At 34.5% G+C, this 22860-nt stretch overlaps 2 protein-coding genes across 2 annotated transcripts; one reads left to right on the forward strand and one right to left on the reverse strand.

Annotated features, from left to right (window-relative positions):
- The first annotated feature begins 6 nt into the window (after positions 1–6).
- Positions 7–8905, forward strand: LOC138315212 (uncharacterized). Its single transcript, XM_069256062.1, has 3 exons — positions 7–147; positions 2992–3092; positions 5321–8905. The coding sequence occupies exons 1-3, from the start codon at positions 116–118 to the stop codon at positions 6070–6072; spliced, it is 885 nt and encodes a 294-aa protein (XP_069112163.1). The 5' UTR covers positions 7–115; the 3' UTR covers positions 6073–8905.
- Positions 8906–11239: 2334 nt separating this feature from the next.
- On the reverse strand, positions 11240–22450 carry LOC138315213 (proteasome subunit alpha type-7-like). The gene is made up of 6 exons (XM_069256063.1): positions 22294–22450; positions 17371–17497; positions 16878–17002; positions 15939–16061; positions 13382–13564; positions 11240–11708 (listed from the first exon to the last, which is right to left on the reverse strand). The coding sequence occupies exons 1-6, from the start codon at positions 22393–22395 to the stop codon at positions 11610–11612; spliced, it is 759 nt and encodes a 252-aa protein (XP_069112164.1). The 5' UTR covers positions 22396–22450; the 3' UTR covers positions 11240–11609.
- Between the last annotated feature and the right edge of the window lie 410 nt (positions 22451–22860).

Genomic DNA, 22860 nt, shown 5'->3' on the forward strand with positions numbered 1-22860 from the left:
TCTAAATCCGATGAGTTCCGAATTAAATTGATCCACAACAACAACGCTCAGACGCTAGCTCTGCTGGAACTCGGATAGGACCACAGATGCATGCACAACCCATACTCAATCCAATATGATGAAACAAGCTACAAAGAGGCTCATTAGGTACATGTCACTGACAAATTATATAGATTAGAAGAACAATAGAAAGTCCGGAAACGCGCTTTCTCATCGTGTGCCATGCGACAAGGAATCAAACCTCTTGGCTTAACTTAGGCCGTTTCCGATTATACGGTTTGACTGGTTGGACCTATTAGTTCGTTTATTAATTAAAGACGGACCTGGTGATTTTATACTGTTTTCAGACGAGCCTTGGCAAAGCCCTCACAGGCCTGTATTAAATACTGCAGGTCCGTCAGGATTTATAATTGAAATAATTACTTTAACCAACGGTCGAACCGGTTGTTCCGAATAAACGAAAACGGCCTTAGTCTCCTGTGCGATAAACCATTTCAAATCAAGTTTACGATGGTGGATTTTAAACACGTAATAACAACACAGAGAGCTATTTATATTATAAATCGACATGTATGTAGCATGAAACACCCATACAATAAATAAATAATATTTTAATATGCTACCAACCTAAACAGGGAACAATTCCAACAACAATACAACATGCCACAGACCGACCATCCTACACTTGAGAGTATAAATATCTCTAAAGAGGGAGTCCAAAAACTCCTAAATAATCTGAATCCATCCAAAGCTGCAGGTCCAGATAACATCAAACCATTATTCCTAAAAGAAATGTCATCAGAAATTGCCTCCATTCTAACCCTGTTATTTAAGCAATCACTAGCTTTAGGTGATGTACCATCAGACTGGAAAGTAGCCCATGTGTCACCTATCTACAAAAAAGGTAATAAATATAGTCCTGAAAATTATAGGCCAATATCGCTCACTTGTATCTGCAGCAAACTCCTAGAGCATATTGTAGTAAGTAACATCATGTCTTATGCCGACCGAAATAACATCCTCTATCCTCTCCAACATGGCTTCAGACAATCCCGGTCATGTGAAACTCAAATATTAGAATTTTTAGATGATGTCTCCAGAAATATTGAAAATAACAAACAGACAGATGTGCTGATTCTTGACTTCTCAAAAGCTTTTGATAATGTCAGTCACACTCTTCTTATCCATAAACGTTAACAAATGGATAAAAAACTTTCTTGAGAACAGAACACAATCTGTCATCCTTGATGGCGAACTTTCCCCACCACTCCTTGTAGAATAGGGGGTCCCCCAGGGCTCTGTTCTCGGCCCAAGCTTGTTCTTATATTACATCAATGATATGCCACTTAACTCTCATCTTCAGTTAGATTGTTCGCCGATGACACTATCTCGTACATAACCATTACATCGAAAAAAGATTCAGAAACACTCCAAAATGATTTAGATGAACTAGCTGACTGGGAAAAAAGGTGGAAAATGGAATTCCACCCCCAGAAATGTAATGTTCTTTCGATTACCAAGACTAAATATTCAATCAAACATAATTATTATCTTCATGGTCACTGTTTGGAACACACTGATAAGGCAAAATATCTGGGCGTAACAATCCAACACGACTTCAAATGGGACTCCCACATCAGCAACATCACCTGCACAGCCAATAAGACTCTTGGCTTTATTAGACGAAACCTCAAAATTAATTCAAAAAAGATTAAAGAACAAGCATACAAATCTTTAGTACGTCCCACACTTGAATATGCCTGTACAGTGTGGGACCCATACCAGAAGGGAGACATTAATAAGCTAGAAATGGTCCAACGCAGAGCTGCTCAATATGTCACTAACAGATTCCATAACACATCAAGCGTTAGTGACATGCTTGAACACCTAGAGTGGCCTAGCTTATTTGCTAGAAGAAAAAACGCACGGCTTACTATGCTTTTAAAAATCACTAACGGCATAGTAGCTATTAAATAAGACCAATACATGACCTCACAGTTACGCCCTACCAGACACTCCCATACACTTGCATACCAAATACATTACTATAGAACTGATTCTCGCAAACACTCCTTCTTTCCCCGCACTATCCAAGACTGGAACTCTCTTCCGCAAGATCTTGTAATCTCAAAGTCGCTTGACTCCTTCAAAACTCGCTTTCATCTTTGATTTAATTATTTTCTTCTCTTCCCCTGTTCATAGCCACACCTTCAACAATATCGACATGATCTTCAATATGATGAAGTAGGTCGATTATTTGGTAGATGTAGATGTTAATATTCACACCTCTAATTAAAACAATACCCCATAGTATGCCTAATGAAGTTTTTTATGGACTGAAGGCCTATATAATGTCAGGTAAATGGCTCTAGCAAAGGGTCCATCAGCTGAGTGATAAATGGAGTAAATGACACCATTCTGCAGCAGAATGGGAGTGTATACACATGTATACATGTATGTGTATTCATATACATTTACTGTAAATGGTATAACTCCCATAACATGACCTGTGCACTGGTCAGCCGATACCTTATCAGGTCTTATTTTGCTGACCGTTGATAAAACATGTCATAATGTTTCCAAAGTGTGAAATAATTAATTGATGTGCTAAATACCTCTTAACATTGTTGGAGTATAAGGTCAATCATCGGTGATAAGTAAGGTAGCTCATTTGATATTTAGCATACTGCTGCAGCTTCTGTTTGATTACCTGCAAAATTGGCAAGTTTAACTTGTTCATCCTGTTTCAAGCATTTGAAGTATGCTTAGCACTAGTAATTAAGAGAATGCGCTGTCGTAGCGGGATATATTTACGCCTTCAAAAGTCAGTCAGAATGCAATATCTTTTTCGCTACAATAGTAGCTAAGATCCAGATAGTGTTCGGAGGACCCAGGTTCAAACCCTGGCTGCTATATTTTCTCCTCTCTAAGTCATTGCATGCATTACACATACACATTTTTGATGCAAGCTTATTTTTTTTATTTTGGCAGGTCTTATCCCTCCCTCAACCTGAAGATTAATGTCACCAATAATGGCAAGAACATGTTGGTTGTACTACCTGGACTGCGGTTTGATGACATTGACCATACAGGTAAATTTGAGGTCTAAGTTCACCAAATATCAATGCCTGCATGTTCATATTTCTTATGAACTGATTGTCTACACAGTGCACCGACTTCTAATTTTCACTCTATTTATTTCTTAAGCCAAGAGGCCAAAGGCATATTACTATTGGGTGAAGTTATATATTAAAAAGTAATGCAAATATGATAATTAATTTATTTAAGGATAAACTTGAATAGATTTTTTATGTTATGGAGATATAACACAAAAATCCGAGTGTACTCTAAATAAACCGTGAAGCAGTTTATGATGAGAGTACACTCAGATGTTTGTGTTATATCTTCATAACATTAAAAATCTATTCAAATTAATCCTTATAATTCAATTTACTAAATATAATTAATAAATCATTTTGGGACTCTTTTATCTATGAAATCATTACGCCATTATCTCAGCCAATCACAAGCAACGTTACAAACGGCGACGCTATGGGCTGATAAAGGAAATTTTTAAGCCAATGAAAATGCTCGTAACAAGCAAAATATGCTAATAATGCTACTCAAAGCAGAAGTTAGAGGTTGGGTGAATATTGGATTCAGGTTGTCCAACTCTCCGTCTGTCCATCTGCTTATGTGTACAGTAGATACATGTGCAACAATCGACACTGTCACTGTCTAAGTCTACTTCTCCTAAACTACTGGAGGGATTTCAACATAAGTCAGTGGCAAAAATGTTTTTACCATGTATATATTAGAACAAAATTCCTCCATATCTTGCAGAGTTACATCCCTTTTTTACTAAACAATCAACCATCTGTCTGTCCGTTTGTCTGTAACACTTCGTTTCCGTGCAATAACTGTAACAAATGTACACCAATTTTTTTCAAACTTGGTGACAAGCTTAAATGCCTTAATGGCTCGGCCAAGATCGATCGCGACTGTTGATGGACCTTATTTAGCGAAGTTATATAATGGCCTTTGAATTACTAAAAACGTCATTTTCTGCCATTTCTGTGCAATAAGTGAAACAAATGTAAACCATTTTCTTCAAACTTAGTAACAAGGTTAAATACCTTAAGGACTCGGCCAAGTTCGATAGCGACTTTCAACGGACCTTATTTAGCAGAGTTATGGCCCTTTGCTTAAATAAAAAAAAAGTCAGTTTCTGCCACTCCGTACAATAACTGTAATAAATATTAACCCATTTTCTTCAAACTTGGTAACAAGGTTGAATGCCTTAAGTGCCTGGCCAGGTTTGATCAACTCTTTCTGCAGATGTTAATTAAAAGAGTTATGACCCTTTTATTTACTACAAATGTCATGCAGTTTCTGTGTAATAACTAACAAATGTTAAAACTAATATTGTTTAAACTTGGTAACAAAGTTAAATGCCTTAAGGGCTTAGCCAAGTTCGATCGCCACTTAATTTTGGCAGATCTTAATAAGCAGAATTATGGCCCTTTGATTTAATAAAAAAAAAATCATTTTCTGCCACTTCCGTACAATAACTGTAATAAATATTAACCGATTTTCTTCAAATTTGGTAACAAAGTTAAATGTCTTACTTCGGAATAAGACTTCAGTTTATTTTTTTCATGTTTCAACCAAGGTTAAACCTAACTTCAATAATGTTTACCTACAATATGTCCTGAAAGCAGGGATGGAAATTAACAAATTTGCTTGTTTCAATGAAGCTTGGTGGCAATAATACTTACACTGACTGTATAGTCTTAGATATGCATGTACAACATTGGAAATTCTATGCCTCCACTTTTCTCAGAGTTATGCCCTTTGTTAAAAATGGGGGTAAGAGGGTTTAGGGCAGGAGACAGAGGAGTTTTTTTTTTTTTTTTTTTTTTTTTTAATTTGAGGGGTGGGGGGGGTTATAATTACAGGTATATTTGTCAAATGCATAGTGGCTTGATGGAAGTTAATTTTGGATAATTGTTTGATATCACCATACAAGACATATCTATCGATAGTCAATTTAACATTTTATAACTCAAACTAAGATTCATTGGTCTCCTAGTTTACACAACATTGCAGCAGCATGTGTACATGTTTTGGTGACCTGGTCATTGAAATTGGCACCCCTTCATAAATTTTGACTGAAAGCATTTTGATATAGATTACTATCCTTTCTTGATCAGTGGTCTACTAAAGCTCTATTGCATTAATAATACTATCTTTTCTGTTCATTATAACAATAACTGAAAGACAAAAGCTCAAGACAATTTTGTTTGTTTATCTTTTTTAGGGCAGCCTGATATTTGGAGGGTTTTTGAAATGATCAACAGAGTAGAGCATGCTGGCTTCTACAACAACGGCGTACCATTCCTGGACTATACTAGTCTCAACAAGCAAAACTTCAGCTCTATAGTGAAAGCATGTTCACTTGAGGTGAAAAAAGACTTCTATGAGACAATAACCCCAAAAGCCCCACTAGATATAACAGTTAGTCTTGCCCACATAGGCAAGACCACTTTTACAACGGTGTGCGAGATGTCTTGTGGTGGGAAAATGAAGCCTTCAGTTAAGATTAAAAACATGCACACTCTCATGAATGTGGCCCGAAGTGAAGTGGCAGAAATCCCAGATTGGTGGAGGAATAGATTCGGCTCAGTTGAAATGGATACTGTTCAACCACATATTCTTAACATAACACCATTAACAAGACCAGAAACTGCCTTCCTCCATCCGTTTGCAGTACCTCTTAGTGACACGGACATCTGGCGGCGCACGCGATGCTCTTCCTACGTTCGATACTTTTTCGAGGTGGCTAGTATTGCATCATATCGTGAACACTTCAAAAAAATTCAAAACTTTCACGAGTTTCATGTGAAAACTATGCAAATGTTGTATTTTGACTCCACCTGTTGGGGGGACGCATTAACGTCAGCGTGCTGGGAAGACAATGATCCTCTAATTCTGCACTGCAATGTAAACAAGGGCGGGAAACCGGTTTGGTATGCCAATGTCGACTTGTACTCTGAGGTCTTTGGTTGGTAGTGGATATTGCTTTTATATGCACCCAACACAGGAAAACAATCATTTGCTGTATTTACATAGATCTGGATAAATAATAACAAGAAAACTTGAAAAGTTTATTTGGAAAGGGAGAAAAGTAATATTTGTTTGTTTATTTAAAAGGGTTAATTGTATTTGGAGACAGTGTGACCAATTTTTATAACCGATAGTTATCGAAATTCAATAGTACTGGTCAAGAACTGTATTCTGATTACTGTATAAACCAACTTTCTTTCACGGATGATTTAATTTTGCAATCAAGTTGAATTGTGAAAGTTAATACCTGTGGATTATATTCTACAATTCTTACATATTATAAAAAAAATGGTAAATACAAAGGTATCTCCATTTAATTTCAAATCCGCTTAAAACTTTAATTAATCTCTTCAAAAATACTTTGAAACTTAAATTGAAACATTAAGTAGCCACGAAAGAAAGTTGGTTTACAGTATAGTTATTGGTATTTTGCTTTCTGACAAAACAGCTGTTATATAGATAATTTACCTGTTAGGGAGATATATTTTCTATTTAAAAAAAAAAAAAAAAAAAAAAAAAATACAACAGAAAATGAAATACAAATGTTGTATTAGGATTCTAGAAGTTTTTGTGTAGCTTCTCTTTTTTAATTATTATTATATATTACCGGTAATAGATTTTTATCAGTTTTTAACTTTAAAAGTTCTTTTATGTTTTCATTCAACATGATAGCAATGTAAAAGGTGACTCATATGAAAAGAATTAATTATAGATTTCTTAACAGTTCATGTAAGTTTAGAACTGATAGGGTATCGTCTGTGAAACAAATACAAACTGTTTAGTTATTACATAAACTCAACACATAATTTATAAATGGTTTTTTATGAGCAACGTGTCTACAATATGTTGTACAGACTGTAATTGATCATGGCTTTTACTTTATTTAAGAGCTACTTGACAATTATCATATAGTTATTGAAAATGTTGTTTCATGCACTATATAAACGTTATACAATGAGCCTATATCAAATATATGTTTGTCTCTGTTTTAAGCAGCTCCCTTTATTGATCACTTAATTTATACAGGTTTGACTGCAGTTACATTGGTGAGGTTGACTAATTTAGCCTAACAGGCCTTCATATGGCTTTTGAACTAAATCTGTGTTGATACTCGCCTCAAAACCATGAAAAATCACCAAGTTTGTTGTTATCTATGACTTCCACATGTGAATCAAATTTTTTTTATTCAAACCATGTCCGGTTTTAGTTTTTGCCATATACCCAGGTATAAGCCTCAGTTCGATTTCCAAAGAAAAGTTGTGATTTAATAGTCCAGAAAATAAGGTATTTTATAAGTAAACAGATTAATATGACAACAACAACAAACCACTTAAAGGGACAATTCAGTGAGGCTAATTCTGTTACATAACCATGAAGCAAAATATGACATAAATGTATTGTTCTATATTCCTTATGAAACATATAACAAGAAATATTGACAAATTTCACGACGTTGTTTAGTATTTTGATTGAAACTGTTGAAATTCCAAATTGTTGATCAATACAATTAAACAGGTACAAAATGCATGCTGTGCCCATACCCGAGCCAAAATCATGCATGTTAAACAAATGTAATACATAACCTCTGAGGAGTTGATGAAAATTTTTTTGACAAGAACATGCATCTAACAAGGTAAATGCACCACTGTAAGAGCGATTTGATTAGTTCTAGACAAACATTTCTTTACTACATTGGCAAGGATCAGAGTTCGGCATACAAGACATTTGGCCACTGTGTTATGGCGGACAGTAAGCTAGATTGAACATTTCACTACAGTGGGCTTTTATGGCATATCACAATAAAACCAAATAATCTAATTTCTATTAGAACTGGTTTGCTTCCAAATATGTGCAAATTTTAATGTACTGAATTATCCCAATAATTAAAGTGAACAGTCTTGCAAGGATAGCTAAAGTCGGTAAAAATGGTGTGAATGTATCCAGTATAACTTCTTATGAAATAGAAAAATAAAATCTCTTGTCAAAATCTTTCTGCGTACGAAGGAATTAATTTAAAGTATAGGAATCCTAAAACGTCCTCCCGGCTCACTATGTCCGTGGTTACATTTCCACACAGCCTCGCTTTCAACGCTTTCAACTTTTCTTTATTGCAATGGTCATAACTGGGAAACTTGACAGAACTTGACCATCGTATTAATATGTGAGAATTTTGGAAGGCCAATGAACGCATTTAGACTGGTTTTCTTTGCCCGACTATTCACTTTAAACTGGAGAAGTCGAACGCAAATTCAACTGTTCATTGAACACATATAATTTTCTTTAGATTGGTAAAATGAATGCACGGTCGGTAAGAGTCCTTAATCACAAACTCATGTATTCATTAATATGTTGAAAATAGCAATGATATGAGATATTGAAAATATTGAAATACAAGACCTGTATATATGGTCCACTCATTTGTAAATGTTACTTGGCTACAAGAGGTGGTCAGGAGCGATACAAACATTTTAATTGTCGTTACTAAACAATTAAAATGACTACATGTACATTGAGGTCCATATAAGCCCTTACAGTGATTTTTCAGGGTATTTTGTGAAAAAGGCTAATTAATGTATCAGTATGTTCATCTGTATGTAATTTTGTAAATTGATAGTCAGACTTTATCAGGGAAACTTCAATCATTGAAGTATAATTTTAACCTCTCTGCTATATTTATATATATTTATCATTAAAACATTTTGTGAAGTTTTGTTGTTAAATATCTGTGTTTTGTACCTGTTATTATTATGTGAATATGGTAATAAAATCATTGATTTTTTGCTATTGTTCAATTATTTGTTGCATCAATATAAATTTAGCAGTTAATGGGTGTAAGTAGAAGTTTGTTTGATTTTATTTAATGCCCCAGCTGGGTCATTTATGGACTTAGGCTTTGGAGGTTGAGGGAAGCCACAGTATCTGGAGAAAAACCATCGGCATGTGTTTAGTGCCTGGCAACAACCAAGAAGTGTAAGTAAATCTGTAATTTGTCAAAAATAAATTTATTTGAAATGTCACAGTAGTGATATTATGCCTTGGGAGTGTTGACCGTCACCTCCTAAAACTGGACATTTGTCCTGTCCAAGATATTCCAAGGATAATCTGGAACTATCTGTCTACAGTTAACAGTGAATTGATGTGGTCCCTTGTTTTCACCTTACATGTCCAGTTAAAATAGTATATGGGTCAACCATTATTACCAGATAGTCAGCTTTGTTAATTGGCCTTAATTTGCTTGTCCTTGCTCTCTATCTTTACGAGACATTGAAACTTGATACTTGTTATATAGATTCACCTTTTAAGGCCATGAGTATATTGCGAGGTAATTGAATTTCACAATTGGTCGAAGGTTCCACCTATAAACTCGCTGTTAACTCATCGTTGTTGATATCATACCAAAAGTCTGTGACTACTACTGGTTGTACCAGATGGTTTCTCTGATGGTTCCTGTATTGTAGCATGATAGGCTGAATTTTGAAGGTTGTTTCCAGGCTGTGTTCAAACGAGATTTGAATGAGTTCATGGTTTTGGAAGTTACAACTGTTGTTGATAAACTGTTCCAGTTGTCTGTGACACGGTTTGAGAAGAAGTTTTCACAGAGCTTTTAAAAAGCTTAGAAATAACTAGGTGATCCTAGGTGTTTAATGTACATATAGCAGGTCACAGTGACCTACAAAGTGCAACTTTCAAGGAAAGCTTATCTTTGTTTATCTCAATTACTGAGGTACTAGTCCATGCCTCTTGGTGAGGCAGCAGTACAATGTACCACACTTGAGGACTTCAAGGCACATATTTCCCACGTAGCCCCTGAAGCCCTCGTGCACTAGCTCTGCGCCCTTCTTTTATCTTAGGGCTGTTCCAGCAAAACATATATGGTAGGGGGGGGGGGGGGAAGGCACTTTGAAATTGGGAGACCCACCAATAGAAGCGATTTTCAATTTTGTTGACCCCCACACATATCTATTTTTTTGTTAACAAGACCATGACATAGAAGCCATTTAATTTTTTATTTTGCTCCGTCATCTTTTTGGATTGACATACTTTGATTTCTAGCATCACTGAAGTCAAAATGGCACTGTATATGGTGCAATTGTTGGATGTGCTGCATCTATTACTAAATTTGTATAAGGTATAATCCTCGTAGAACCAGCGGAAAATCTAGTTACTAAAGATACCAAAGTATTTCTCAAACGCACTGCAAGAATAGTCATCTGGACATTCACGATTCAGCTTGTGAACTGTCACTTTTTCCTCAACTTAATACCAGTGAATTTAAATAAAGATCTGTTATTTTGCCAAAACTAATCCATTGTTTCTCTGTATCATTGTCAAGTTTGAATGAATACAATATGTTTTAGATAAATATTCTGTCATTATTATATCAAAACACTTAGAAAATAAAATAATTGTTTTTTATTGAAGATGAACAACACATTAAATATTGTCAGAAATAAACATTTTTCTCAACAGTTATTTTTGTAGTCAGGATGACTGACAGCATTATAAAACACAAATTTTGCATTTTATTTCAAAAAGTGCTTCAGATAGACCCACCCTCAGAAGTAATTTTATTGAAACGCCACCCTGGCACAGAAGGGATTTTATTTTGAACCCACCATGGCACATACTATTTTTTAAAGTGCCTTCCCTGGGTGCCATATATGTTTTGCTGGAACAGCCCTTATATATTAAAAAACAAAATCACTTAATTCCTTCACAGCCTTGCACCCCTACAAATCACCGTGACATAATCGTCAGTGTTGACGGTATTGACGGCGTTCACGAAAGTCAAAGAAGAAGGAGAAGAAGAGGGAATGCAACCATCTGGCATATTTTGATACATTATTGTGTGCAACATTAATTTGCAAATTGTTTTGTTTCCATATTTATTCTACATTCAATTAGATCAGAAAATGAAAGTAATTTCAGTAGAAGTGGTGGTCATAATTAATCCCCATTCACAATTAACTCCAGCTTTGAGAAAAATCTATTTTACCCTAAATGAGAAATAATGATACAATATGTAATTTTAGAAAGGAAGGATGTATGGAGTAAGGACGTAAGTTGATTTGAACAGCTCTGGTTTTGTGGACTAAAAACAAAGTATTATAAATTAAATGGATGAAATGGTTTCTTTTATTCATGTAAATGAACTAATTCAGTAGTGCATATCACAAATATTTATGTTTATTAATGTACAGAAAGTACAAGCACTTAACAGTGAAAAAAGTTGAAAGCACTCAGGAGTGCTAGCACTGTCGCATAATCACTTCACTTCAGGGTGTTTTAGATGACAAAAGATGACACAACTAAGAGATATGCATGTAGGCCACTTGGACAAATTCCAAGCCTGATATTGGCAGTTACTCCATGTTTAGTGTCTTCTTCAGAAGTTTCCCTTGTATACAATTAACACATCAATTGCTTAACAACTCTCTTTGTGTTATGGTCAACAGTCTTATAATAAATACAGGTGTGAGTCATTAATTTGTTGTTTTCTTTTGCTTCTTCTTATCTGCTTCTTCCTCCTTTTCACGTTCTATTTCTGTGATGAACTTTTCTACTTCTTCCAGTTCTAACATCTGAAACATTGAAGAAGAAATGTTCATTACTTGATGGTTATAACATTTGTGTATGTAACACCTTCAAACTTTCCCTAACAGTTACAGATCAGGGTGTGATGACAAGTGTTTTACACACAAATAATGGACACAGATTTATGTTACAAAATCCATGGCATTGATACTCAAACATTTAAATAATTGAAATTCTTCAACATTTTTTATAACACGGGACTCTAAGGACTTGGATTGATCACTCATCTGGTCATTTTAAAACATAAATAATAAAATTGAAGTCAGTAGTACTGTAATGACTGTAATTAGCCGCCAATTGTAACAAAGGGGGCGCGCTTATTAATGAATCAAAATGTAAGTTGTGGACATAAAAATCAGTCATGTTTAAATACTCATGGTACATTGATCTGTTACAGTAATCGTAAATATGCCTTTTACCCTTTGAGATACACTATGATGCCGAGATTCACATGTAAAAGACTCACAAGTTCATGTAATATGGGATACAATGCTGATGTCAGAGGCATCACATGTTGTAAAACATTGTTAAATCTATGGGATGAGAGCGTTTATACAACTAACTCTTCTCCAGGAAAGGGGAGGTGAGCTTATAGGGGGAGGGCCACCAATTACAGTGAATACAGTACCCAATTCGATTTTATATGCTTTGATTAACATTTTTACAAAATTCCTTAAGGAGTCAGTTCAGACCAATGGATCAATAAGATACTAGAAAATAAACTGTTGAGGTAAGCACCATAAACCTACTGTTGGAAACAGAACATATGACTGTACCTGGAGGGGTTCACAGAACATATTACTGTACCTTGAGGGGTTCACAAAACATATTACTGTACCTTGAGGGGTTCACAAAACATATTACTGTACCTTGAGGGGTTCACAGAACATATTACTGTACCTTGAGGGGTTCACAGAACATATTACTGTACATTGAGGGGTTCACAGAACATATTACTGTACCTTGAGGGGTTCACAGAACATATTACTGTACCTTGAGGGGTTCACAAAACATATTACTGTACCTTGAGGGGTTCACAAAACATATTACTGTACCTTGAGGGGTTCACAGAACATATTACTGTACCTTGAGGGGTTCACAGAACATATTACTGTACCTTGAGGGGTTCACAAAACATATTACTGTACCTTGAGGGGTTCACAAAACATATTACTGTACCTTGAGGGGTTCACAAAACATATTACTGTACCTTGAGGGGTTCACAAACATATTACTGTACCTTGAGGGGTTCACAGAACATATTACTGTACCTTGAGGGGAACATATTACTGTACCTTGAGGGTTCAACATATTACTGTACCTTGAGGGGTTCACAGAACATATTACTGTACCTTGATGGGGTTCACAGAACATATTACTGTACTTGAGGGTTCACAAAACATATTACTGTACCTTGAGGGGTTCACAAAACATATTACTGTACCTTGAGGGGTTCACAAAACATATTACTGTACCTTGAGGGGTTCACAAAACATATTACTGTACCTTGAGGGGTTCACAAAACATATTACTGTACCTTGAGGGGTTCACAAAACATATTACTGTACCTTGAGGGGTTCACAGAACATATTACTGTACCTTGAGGGTTCACAAAACATATTACTGTACCTTGAGGGGTTCACAGAACATATTACTGTACCTTGAGGGGTTCATTTTCTTTCATTATAGCCAGCTCTACATTTTTGGCCCCAGACTGAACGACTTCTAGTAAAGCCTTAAGGGCCAGTTTTATACATTCTTCCTGGCTCCCAGCTACTTCCTCTGTGTAATGTTTTTCAAGGAACTCTCTTACAGGCTTAGCACTGCGTCCAATGGCATTTGCCTACAAAAATTAAAACATATGATATATGATATATATATCTCGATGACAAAACAGTCAAATTGTAGACTATGTATGGTTTGGGCCCTTTTTGGCCCCATATTCATTGATTTGTTTAAATAAGTGTTAAGAAATTAAGTTGTCATATTTAAAACATTCCTTATGTGTAAATTGATTCGCTGATTCGATTTTGGTGAATGTTATCTTATTTTGCAGTCTTGGTTCAAGTTACCGGTAGTTGCCATGGTAACCATACAATATATGCATAAAGAAGGCAAATTTATGTGAAAATTTTGTCACTTTATGCCTATTTTTTGAGAGTTTTTGTCTAAGAAACAATAAGAGTGCAATATTGAACAAGAGGCCCAAGGGCATTAAAGGCTACCTGATATTTGATACAAATTAGTGATGTCATTTACTAGGCAACAGATGTCTTTTGTTCACGAATTAGGGACATAGATCTAATAGGTCTACAGACATTAATTTCATTAAGCTTGGTGCATATTAACTCACATTATCCTGTTCATAAGGTTCAATAATTATTATTGCAAAGGGCAATAACTGCATAATTAAGTTAAGAGTTGAATCAAGCTGATTTTCAAACTCGTTTGAGATCCTTCCAATGTTAGTCTACAAACAAAGATTTGTTAAGCTTGGTTCATATTTATTCAAGTTATTGTATTTACAAGGTCCAATAATAGTTAATAGTTCAAAGGGCAATAACTCTGTAAATTACTGTCAAATCAAGCTGATTTTCAAACTCATCCAAGACCTTCCTAATGTTAGTCTACATACAAAGTTTCATTAAGCTCGATTCATATTAACTCAAGTTATCGCGTTCACAAGGAAATGTTAACGCATTATGGACAACGCACAATGCACGACGACGGACAAAAGACTATCGCAATAGGTCACGGTCAGGTGACCTTATAAACTTATAACATTAACTGCAAAATGTTGGTACTTCGTATACATCTTTATGAAAAAACATAAAGTTAATTCAAAGATGTGCTCTATGGTTTCTGAATGAAAAACATAGCAAAACATTGTCAAAACTGATCAAATTTTCACTATATAACTGCAGCTGCACTCCATCATCATACAATGTGTACATGTTTTGGTTTGATTTTTGTTTCCTAGTAACAGTAGGAGTCATTTAAGGACTGACAGGTTTTAGCATTGTAGGAAAGCCAGAGTACCTGGAGAAATAACCACAAACCAGTGGCCAGTATCTGGCAACTGCCCCACATGGGGGGATTCAAAAAATACCCAGAGATGGAGGGCTTGTGGTAATAAGTAGGGACATTTCAATCCAGTCTCCCCTACCACAGCCCCATGAGTACATACTGCCAGATAGTCCAATATTGGGATTGACATTAGGGCTGCCGCGGTTCACCGGTATATTGGGGTATTGCAATACACCACCAAAAAATATTGTACCGCGATACAGTTTACCTGTACCGGTTTTTTACGATATATTTTCTTAGTATCATAATTTCATTAATTTGATATAATTAAAACGTCCTGTCATTAAAACAAAACCAGCAAGTTGTATTTGTTTTCCTTTCCGATAATATGAAGCCATGTGGGTATCCTTTTCGTTTTCATTCGATTCAGATGTCGGTCAAATGTTTGTAACTAACGTGTATAATGTTCAAATGATTCAAACATTTGCATGACGTTGAATATAAACAATATGACATTAGGCTAGTTTCTGAAATATTATCAAGCTGATTCGCTCCATCAATCAACAATACCGGAATATCTAATTCTCTAAACACATTTAAGGCCCGGTGAATACATGGCTGCAGGGATTTTGCCAGCTTTTTCAGGCTTCATCGTCCGCCGCCATTTTCGATTTCCTACACGTGACAAAACAACACTGCAAGCCGGTCAGCCCTTTGAAGTTTAATCACGATCGTAAGCTTATTTTGCCAGGACAATTGTACGTAAATTTGTTCATCATTTAGGTTCAAAAGTGTAAATATTTGCAGACACTATCATGTTTAGTTATTGCATTATTAGGTTACGATCGTCTGTAACAGTTAGCCTAGCGTTTTCACAAACAGACTCGTATTTTTTTAAAACAAGAACACATTTGAACATTTTTGTTACTCAACAACATGGTTCAAATCGATGTAAAACTACATAACATAGCACTGTATGTTTGTATAATGTAATGGGTGTTTTTATTATGGAATATATACAAAATAGACAACACATATGTTAAGGTCAAAATATTGCAATACATATCACAATACAGTTGTTGTGTATCGCAATATATCGTGGTACGCTTCTGCCGTATCGCGGCAGCCCTAATTGACATATCATCAAATATTTTCTTATTCTAATCTCTGCTGCTCAGTAAAACCCCTACCTTCCACTCATGGTACGTTCCAGATGGATCTGTCTGATATAAGTGAGGGGTGCCATCATAGTCAAAACCAATAATCAGCGCTGACAGTCCAAACGGTCGTCGACCATTGCTCTGGGTATATTTCTGTGAAAAAAATCTTTACATTATTTAATTACGTCATTATCATTTATTCATCACCAATATTTATTCACATGTTGTCAAGAGAATTAAAGACTTACAATGCAAAGGTTTCAATTTTACAAAGTCAAATAGAGTTCAAAATGAATTTTGGCAGTACTGCCCATAATCATATTCACATCTATTGTGAAAAAAAATGAATGTACACAGTTAAACCAAGAAGCAAAACAATTATCTTACCTACAATTTCATTTTCCCAGTAAAACAGACTTCTTACATATGAATTTACATGTAATTCAACCTGTTTTGGTAAGGCAATGTACTATGGTTTTAACTGAGCAATTTACTATGATTTTACCGGTTTTAACTGAGCAATATGACATGTGATTTTACCTGTTTTAGTTGAGCAATTTACTATGATTTTACCTGTTTTAACTGAGCAATTTACTATGATTTTACCTGTTTTAACTGAGCAATTTACTATGATTTTACCTGTTTTAAATGAACAATGTAATATGATTTTACCTGTTTTAACAGAGCAATGTGACATGTGATTTTACCTGTTTTGGTTGAGCAATGTAATATGATTTCAACTCTTTAGTTGAGCAATGTACTATAATTTTACCTGTTTAATTTGAGCAATGTACATGTGATTTTACCTGTTTTAGCTGAGAAATGTGCTATGGTTTTCTGTTTTAGTTGAGCAATGTACTATGATTTTACCTGTTTCAGCTGAGTAATGTACTATGATTTTACCTGTTTAAGCTGAGCAATGTGCTATGATTTTACCTGTTTTAGCTGAGCAATGTGCTATGATTTTACCTGTTTTAGCTGAGCAATGTGCCGTGTGATATACTCGAGTGTGACAGGATCTTCTACAATAAGTTTATGACTCTGACATTCTGTACGTGCCCTGTTGATGAGAATCCTGGCATCTGCAGTCAGACCTATAAAAAAAAATTAACATCAGTCACCATGAGAACAATGATAAGGATTTTAAACAGTGACTTATCTAGTCTTGTGCTCCAAGCATTAACTATCATCAGTCAACAGATTTATCTACATGTATTATTATGGAAAGTTATTGTTTCCTTTTGTAATTATGGCATGTAATTTGTTACAAAAAATTAACAATCAAGAATCCTGGAACATTGATTTAGTATTCTCAAGGATTGAAAATGTAATTTACATTAGTCACAGTGTATTTCATAAAATAAAAATAAAAAATAATAATAATTGCAATAATAATATTTTTTTAGAGACACATTATGTATCAGAGAGCTCAGAGTTCGAGGTACCACTTTATTACACTTACCTGCAAACGCAAGGGCTACATGGTCATCAATGAGAGCAATTTTACGCACTGTCCTGTCCTCCTGTAGTTTTGCAACAGCTTTCTTTTCTACCCCTAGTACGACTATACTTTTGCCCCTGACACCAACCTATGGAAAAGTTCATCAAATCATTACATAAGGTATAGATTTTGTGTGCTTGGTTTAAAAAACTTTGTTTTAACATTCCATTTTCTGGACCTGTCAATCAAAAGTATATAGGCAAAGAATAGCTGAATGACCAGTATGCCAGTTCCCGCAACTGTGTGTCCCACTTGTGATTTATTTGAAAATTCAAATCGCTTAAAAAAAACTTTTATTTTGGTTTCAGAAGTTTGTCTCACAATTGTGAATATAAATTCTGATTTTGATGTTTTGACATGTACAACTCCCTGTGATGTCTTTTTCATCGTGTATGGTATGATTGATGTGCAACGTTTTAGCTCCGTCCCTTTCTAATTAAACATCATCAACTGTAGAACTAGAATCCAATTGTCATTATCAAATGTCAGGCACCAAATGACATGCTACCATTTTAAATTAAATATTATAACCTCCAGAATAACAAGAAACATCATGGCAGCCAAGTGGAAATGTGAGCCATTAAAATGTGCTTGCAAACATAATTTTGATAAAAAGGTGTGTAAATAAATGGTAATCAGTTCATGTTACAATAAAAAATGTTGGATCATATTGTTGAATTTTAAATGCAAATTTAATTGACAACAGTGTTGCAACAATAAACCGTGGGACGATCAGGATATCATGGTATAAACAACATGGTTCAGTTAACGGTATTTTTTTGCACAGAACGTCCCACCAATTTCTGGATCGGGCAAAATTGGGAATTTTTTAACGTTATAAGTAACATATTTTCCCTAATCAGTCTGACCGTCGCGGGTAATTGGCCGAGAGAGGCGCCGTTATTTGCAGTGTTTTTCCTGGGTATTTTGGGAAATTGCCACCTGGTGAAAATTGGGAAATTTTGTGCGATAAAAGTAGGAAATGAAAAATTTAAACATGCAGTGTTTATGGAAATTTAGGAAAAGGTAGAAATAGACAATTATGCTTCTCTAATAATCAAGTGTAAGAATGGATATTAAAATACAATGTTCAGACTTGGGATTTACGGAATTTTTTAGTTTCGTCACACAAAATATGCGTCAGCTCACTGATTTGGGAAATTTAGACATAGATTTGGGAAAAATAACAAGAAATACAATTTGGAATGGGGCCTTATTTTGACCCCAAATATATAGGCAGGAAAAACACTGATTTGAGACCAATTTAAGGTTTCTTTTCTGAAACAGGCTATAGTCATCTTGCTTTTATTTTTGTATTTTTCTGAAACATACTTTAACCAACTTACGTTTTTTGTCAAGTAAGTATTAAAATTACATAATTATGAAAAAATGTATGCACCAAAGTATTCAACATTGGTTAAATACTGGTTTCTGAAATTGGGTAGTGTTATATGGCTGACCAAATTATAGACCTTGACACAGTTTTATATATATAGAGAGAAAAATGTCTATAGAGCCAAACGCCTGTGCATGCACTGTCGGTGACGTTTGGCAACGACTGATTTTCATCTGGTATTCACCAGTGGCAATGCAATATTTGATGTAGCTTGGCAGTTCCCAGGATAACCTTAACCTTCTTACTTTTTGAAGTGAGCTGTCATTCATGAGATGTCATATTTTTTTAAATGAAAGTTTACGACATTTCTTTCAAATCTTCCGTTCTTAATACAAGGATTAGACTGTGAAATTTTTCAATCTTTACATTTAACTCAATAAGACAATATCTGTTGACAAAAAATGGTTTTTATTCCAGTTCATAGGTGTATTGTGTGTTTATATTTGCAGTGTGAAGAGACACTTGACAAATCCTTCTCAATTAAAAATCCTTGTCAAGCAAACAGTAATCGTCATATAAAGTGGTGCTGATCAAAAACATAATGGATGTCAAACAGATTTCATTTTCGGAGCAAAAAAGCTCAACGCACAAACGAATATTGGCATGAATAGCATTTGACTTAATATTTTTCACCGCTAATTGGTACCGTATAACTACAGGACCAGTTACCAATTGATTTCAAAAAGAAAGGACTTACAAAACTTAGTTTAGTGTTTCATTAAAGTACAACAAAAGGTCTTTTAGTGGAATAATATAATTGTAATGCATAGTTATTTTTTATGGTAAATTCAATAATTACATCTTAATTTATTTTGTTTGAAAAAAAAGTAAACATAAGACGTATGCACCACGTAAAAACTACCTTCTGTTTCACAGTCCTACCCATCCATGCCCCATCGGTACCTTGCCATATAGCCATTATTTTGCATACTTTGACTTTCTTTGATGCAGGCGATTTTTGAAAATGACTCAAAATAAACAATGTTTTCATGAAATATCAGGATTAGTATATGCAAGTAAGTCATGATTTCAAGCTATTCCCCGCTGTGATTGAGTGTTGCAAACTTTTATTTCAAAAGGAAAATGTAGATTTGTTAGCAATATCAGTTGCAAATGAACAGTTTTTGTTGAATGACTGTTTGAACACTGTTATGTATGACACTAAATACATATGTGGCACACAACATGCAGTATGTTGAAGGATAGCAAGCTCTCAACTTATTGTCATTAAAAAGTAATTTTGGTTCAGAGTCTATTATCTATTGTCTATTGTAGTTTATTAAATAAGGGAGATAACTCCTATAGATATAAATATTATCAATACATTCTATAAAGTTCATTTAATTAATTTAGGTTTATAGAACTTTCTAGAATATTATCATGTAATAAAACAAATATGTTTGTAAACATGTTGATTATAAGTAGGGATCTAGAATGATATATTTCCAGAATGTTCTGTGTGTTTATTTATTAATTGTGTTTTGTTAGAAGTAGGTTCTCCAAATATTCTTGAATTAGGGTTTTAGCTATATATACTCCAGCTGCTCAAGGTTAATCAGAACTGTAATTAGACATATCAAGAATTGTACAGCTCCATATTAGATTCTACTGGGGGGCTATTGTGACTTTATCTGTGGATTGTTACAATGCATTGTGAGGATTTATTCATATTGCCTGGAACTTTACAAATTATCTGTGGACATTCATTTTCCTCGTAGATTTGTGATTATTGTTTATTCGGAACCTGGAATGATCAAGGATTATACTAGGACATTCGCATACAGATAAGTAACACTTTAAATTATCGTATTACTCTTGTATCACCACAAATTACTTTAGATATTGTAAACCATATCTGTATAATATTGTATATATAATTAAATTGTGTTTTGAATTTAGCTGCTGGTTTCTTATTTCTGTAATTCGTTCATGTAACAACACTTGCATGGCTACCATGATTTAGCTGTTAAAAAAATCCAAAAAATTGTGCAGGAGATAGAGCTTGCGCAGAAATCACGGTAATTGGTACATCAAGGTAACTGATTGCGACCCAGTATAGGATATAGGCCTAGTGCCATGGAATTTTTATGGGATGCACTTATTTTTATAGAGAGCGCAGCTAACTCTTGTAATAGAGATGTCTCGGTAACGTTATTCTATGTAAATCATCCAATGTATGTAGAGTTGGAAAACTTTCACGAAATCTGGAAACCGGAAGTCAACACAAGATCCAGCGTTGCGCAAGACAGTATCCAAAGTCACACTCTGACATGATTACAAAATCACAATCTCGCGTGATTACAAACAAGTTATCCTTTGAAAAATTTCAAAATCAAAACATTAGTGAAAGATGAACATTCCAATTTATTCTTCCTGAATCTAACATTTACATTTTCTCCTGAATCTTAACTTTTAAGTGATCATTTGATTCGGAATTTTCTACCTGGCAACAGAGAATGACGTTGAGATATATTTTGTAGCCTCAGTCACATATTTTTGCAGAAAGTCAAAGTAGAAGTATCCTGTGTTAAATATTGTTTTTCTTGTTCAGAGCTCCAGATAAAATTTCAGGTCAAAGGGTTATTACCCCCTATTTTTAAACTCAATGCTGATTTTACTCCTTGATTTTTTTCCCAATGCTGACTTGAAAATTCCAAAGGGTAATTTACCATTGTGAATACTTTAAATGCTGATTTTGACCTGTTTTTGAAACTTTTTTATAGACTGTCACTGGATCGCTTTCATCATGAAATTTTGTCTGGGTCACATTAGGAGATGTAAATATTTGTTTTAGATGAATTTTACAGCTGATTTTGTCAAAATACTTGCATTTGTTGATTTATGAAAAAAGAGGTAGGTATTTGACATTGATGACAATTTAAATATGATTTAAACATTTTATATTGTCACAATCCAAACTTTGAAAATGTTACCCTCAGCATCGGGTAAATGGCCTATCGGAAGTTAGAGGTTACACACGACGCAACGTTCCAAAGGTGTCTCGTCGTGCTATACCTCAAACATTGTTGGAGTAGGCTTTGCCTTAAATTATATTATTTTCAACTTGAAGTAAAATTAAAAGCTCAATTTTTTCAATGGTGGTAATGGTGTATAGTAAGAAACTTTTGTAACTGAAGAACAATACTTAATCGTCTGCTCCTGTTTTTGATAGTGAAAAATACCAAATGTCAGTGGAGCATCATTAAAGAAAATTATTTCATATATACAATTGTAACATTTGATAATATTACAATGTAAAATTTAATAGCGAAATATCCGTGCTGTGTTTTTTTTAGACTGGTGAAAAGAAATAATTTGACTGGAAAACTTGCATGGCATTATGATGTTTTGACAAGATGACAATGCATTTATGATCCGAAACTGTGAATGGAATGCATGGTCGACATGTTTCAATTCAAACTTGTCGTTCCATTCCATACCAGTCAAAGGTGGATATTTTGCTGGTAACGTTGAAGATATAAACTTACGGCAGTGGAGCCTTTCTTTACCGCCTCCTGAGCATATTCAACCTGGAATAAATGACCATCAGGCGAGAAAACAGTGATAGCACGGTCGTATCTGGCACTCATGTTGAAAACTTTACAGGTCCGCAGAAACCGGTCTTTCTATCTCTCAAAAACGCTTTATTGCGAATGTAGTTGATTACAAACATAGTTGTAACCTAAAATTACCTGCAAAATCATTTAAAATTGCTGTAAACAAAACTATTTTTGTAATTCTTCTCATTAATGGTGTTAAGAATGAATATTAACATCATGACTTTAGTGTCTTACGGTTTAATTTCTTAATTCTACTGGTAAAAATTAAAAATTATTTTTATGTGATTATAACACGTAGAGTCGAAGCCCGGACCAAAAATATCGGATTCAGGTTTAAAATTTGATTGAGTGTAAAATGATATTTTGTCTACCAACTAGTTCATTTACTCTCGAATTTGAATTATCTTGAATATTTTCTAATTTTCTCTTTGTGAAATAATGGTATTTTCTGCATGGGTTACGTAATTTATATTTATACTTAAACTGATAGTCATA

Source organism: Argopecten irradians, chromosome 2 (genome assembly GCF_041381155.1).
Source record: "Argopecten irradians isolate NY chromosome 2, Ai_NY, whole genome shotgun sequence".
NCBI lineage: Eukaryota > Metazoa > Mollusca > Bivalvia > Pectinida > Pectinidae > Argopecten > Argopecten irradians.

What these genes read in the sequence shown, in the direction of transcription:
- LOC138315213 (XM_069256063.1), bottom strand. Translation starts at nt 22,395, where the DNA reads ATGAGTGCCAGATACGACCGTGCTATCACTGTTTTCTCGCCTGATGGT. An exon ending in TAAAGAAAGGCTCCACTGCC is followed by an intron (nt 17,498 to 22,293) that starts GTAAGTTTATAT and finishes ACTTTTCCATAG; the next exon opens with GTTGGTGTCAGGGGCAAAAG. An exon ending in AAGAAAATGAACCCCTCAAG is followed by an intron (nt 11,709 to 13,381) that starts GTACAGTAATAT and finishes TCAATGTTTCAG; the next exon opens with ATGTTAGAACTGGAAGAAGT.
- LOC138315212 (XM_069256062.1), top strand. Translation starts at nt 116, where the DNA reads ATGATGAAACAAGCTACAAAGAGGCTCATTAG. An exon ending in GCTACAAAGAGGCTCATTAG is followed by an intron (nt 148 to 2,991) that starts GTACATGTCACT and finishes TTATTTTGGCAG; the next exon opens with GTCTTATCCCTCCCTCAACC. An exon ending in TGATGACATTGACCATACAG is followed by an intron (nt 3,093 to 5,320) that starts GTAAATTTGAGG and finishes TATCTTTTTTAG; the next exon opens with GGCAGCCTGATATTTGGAGG.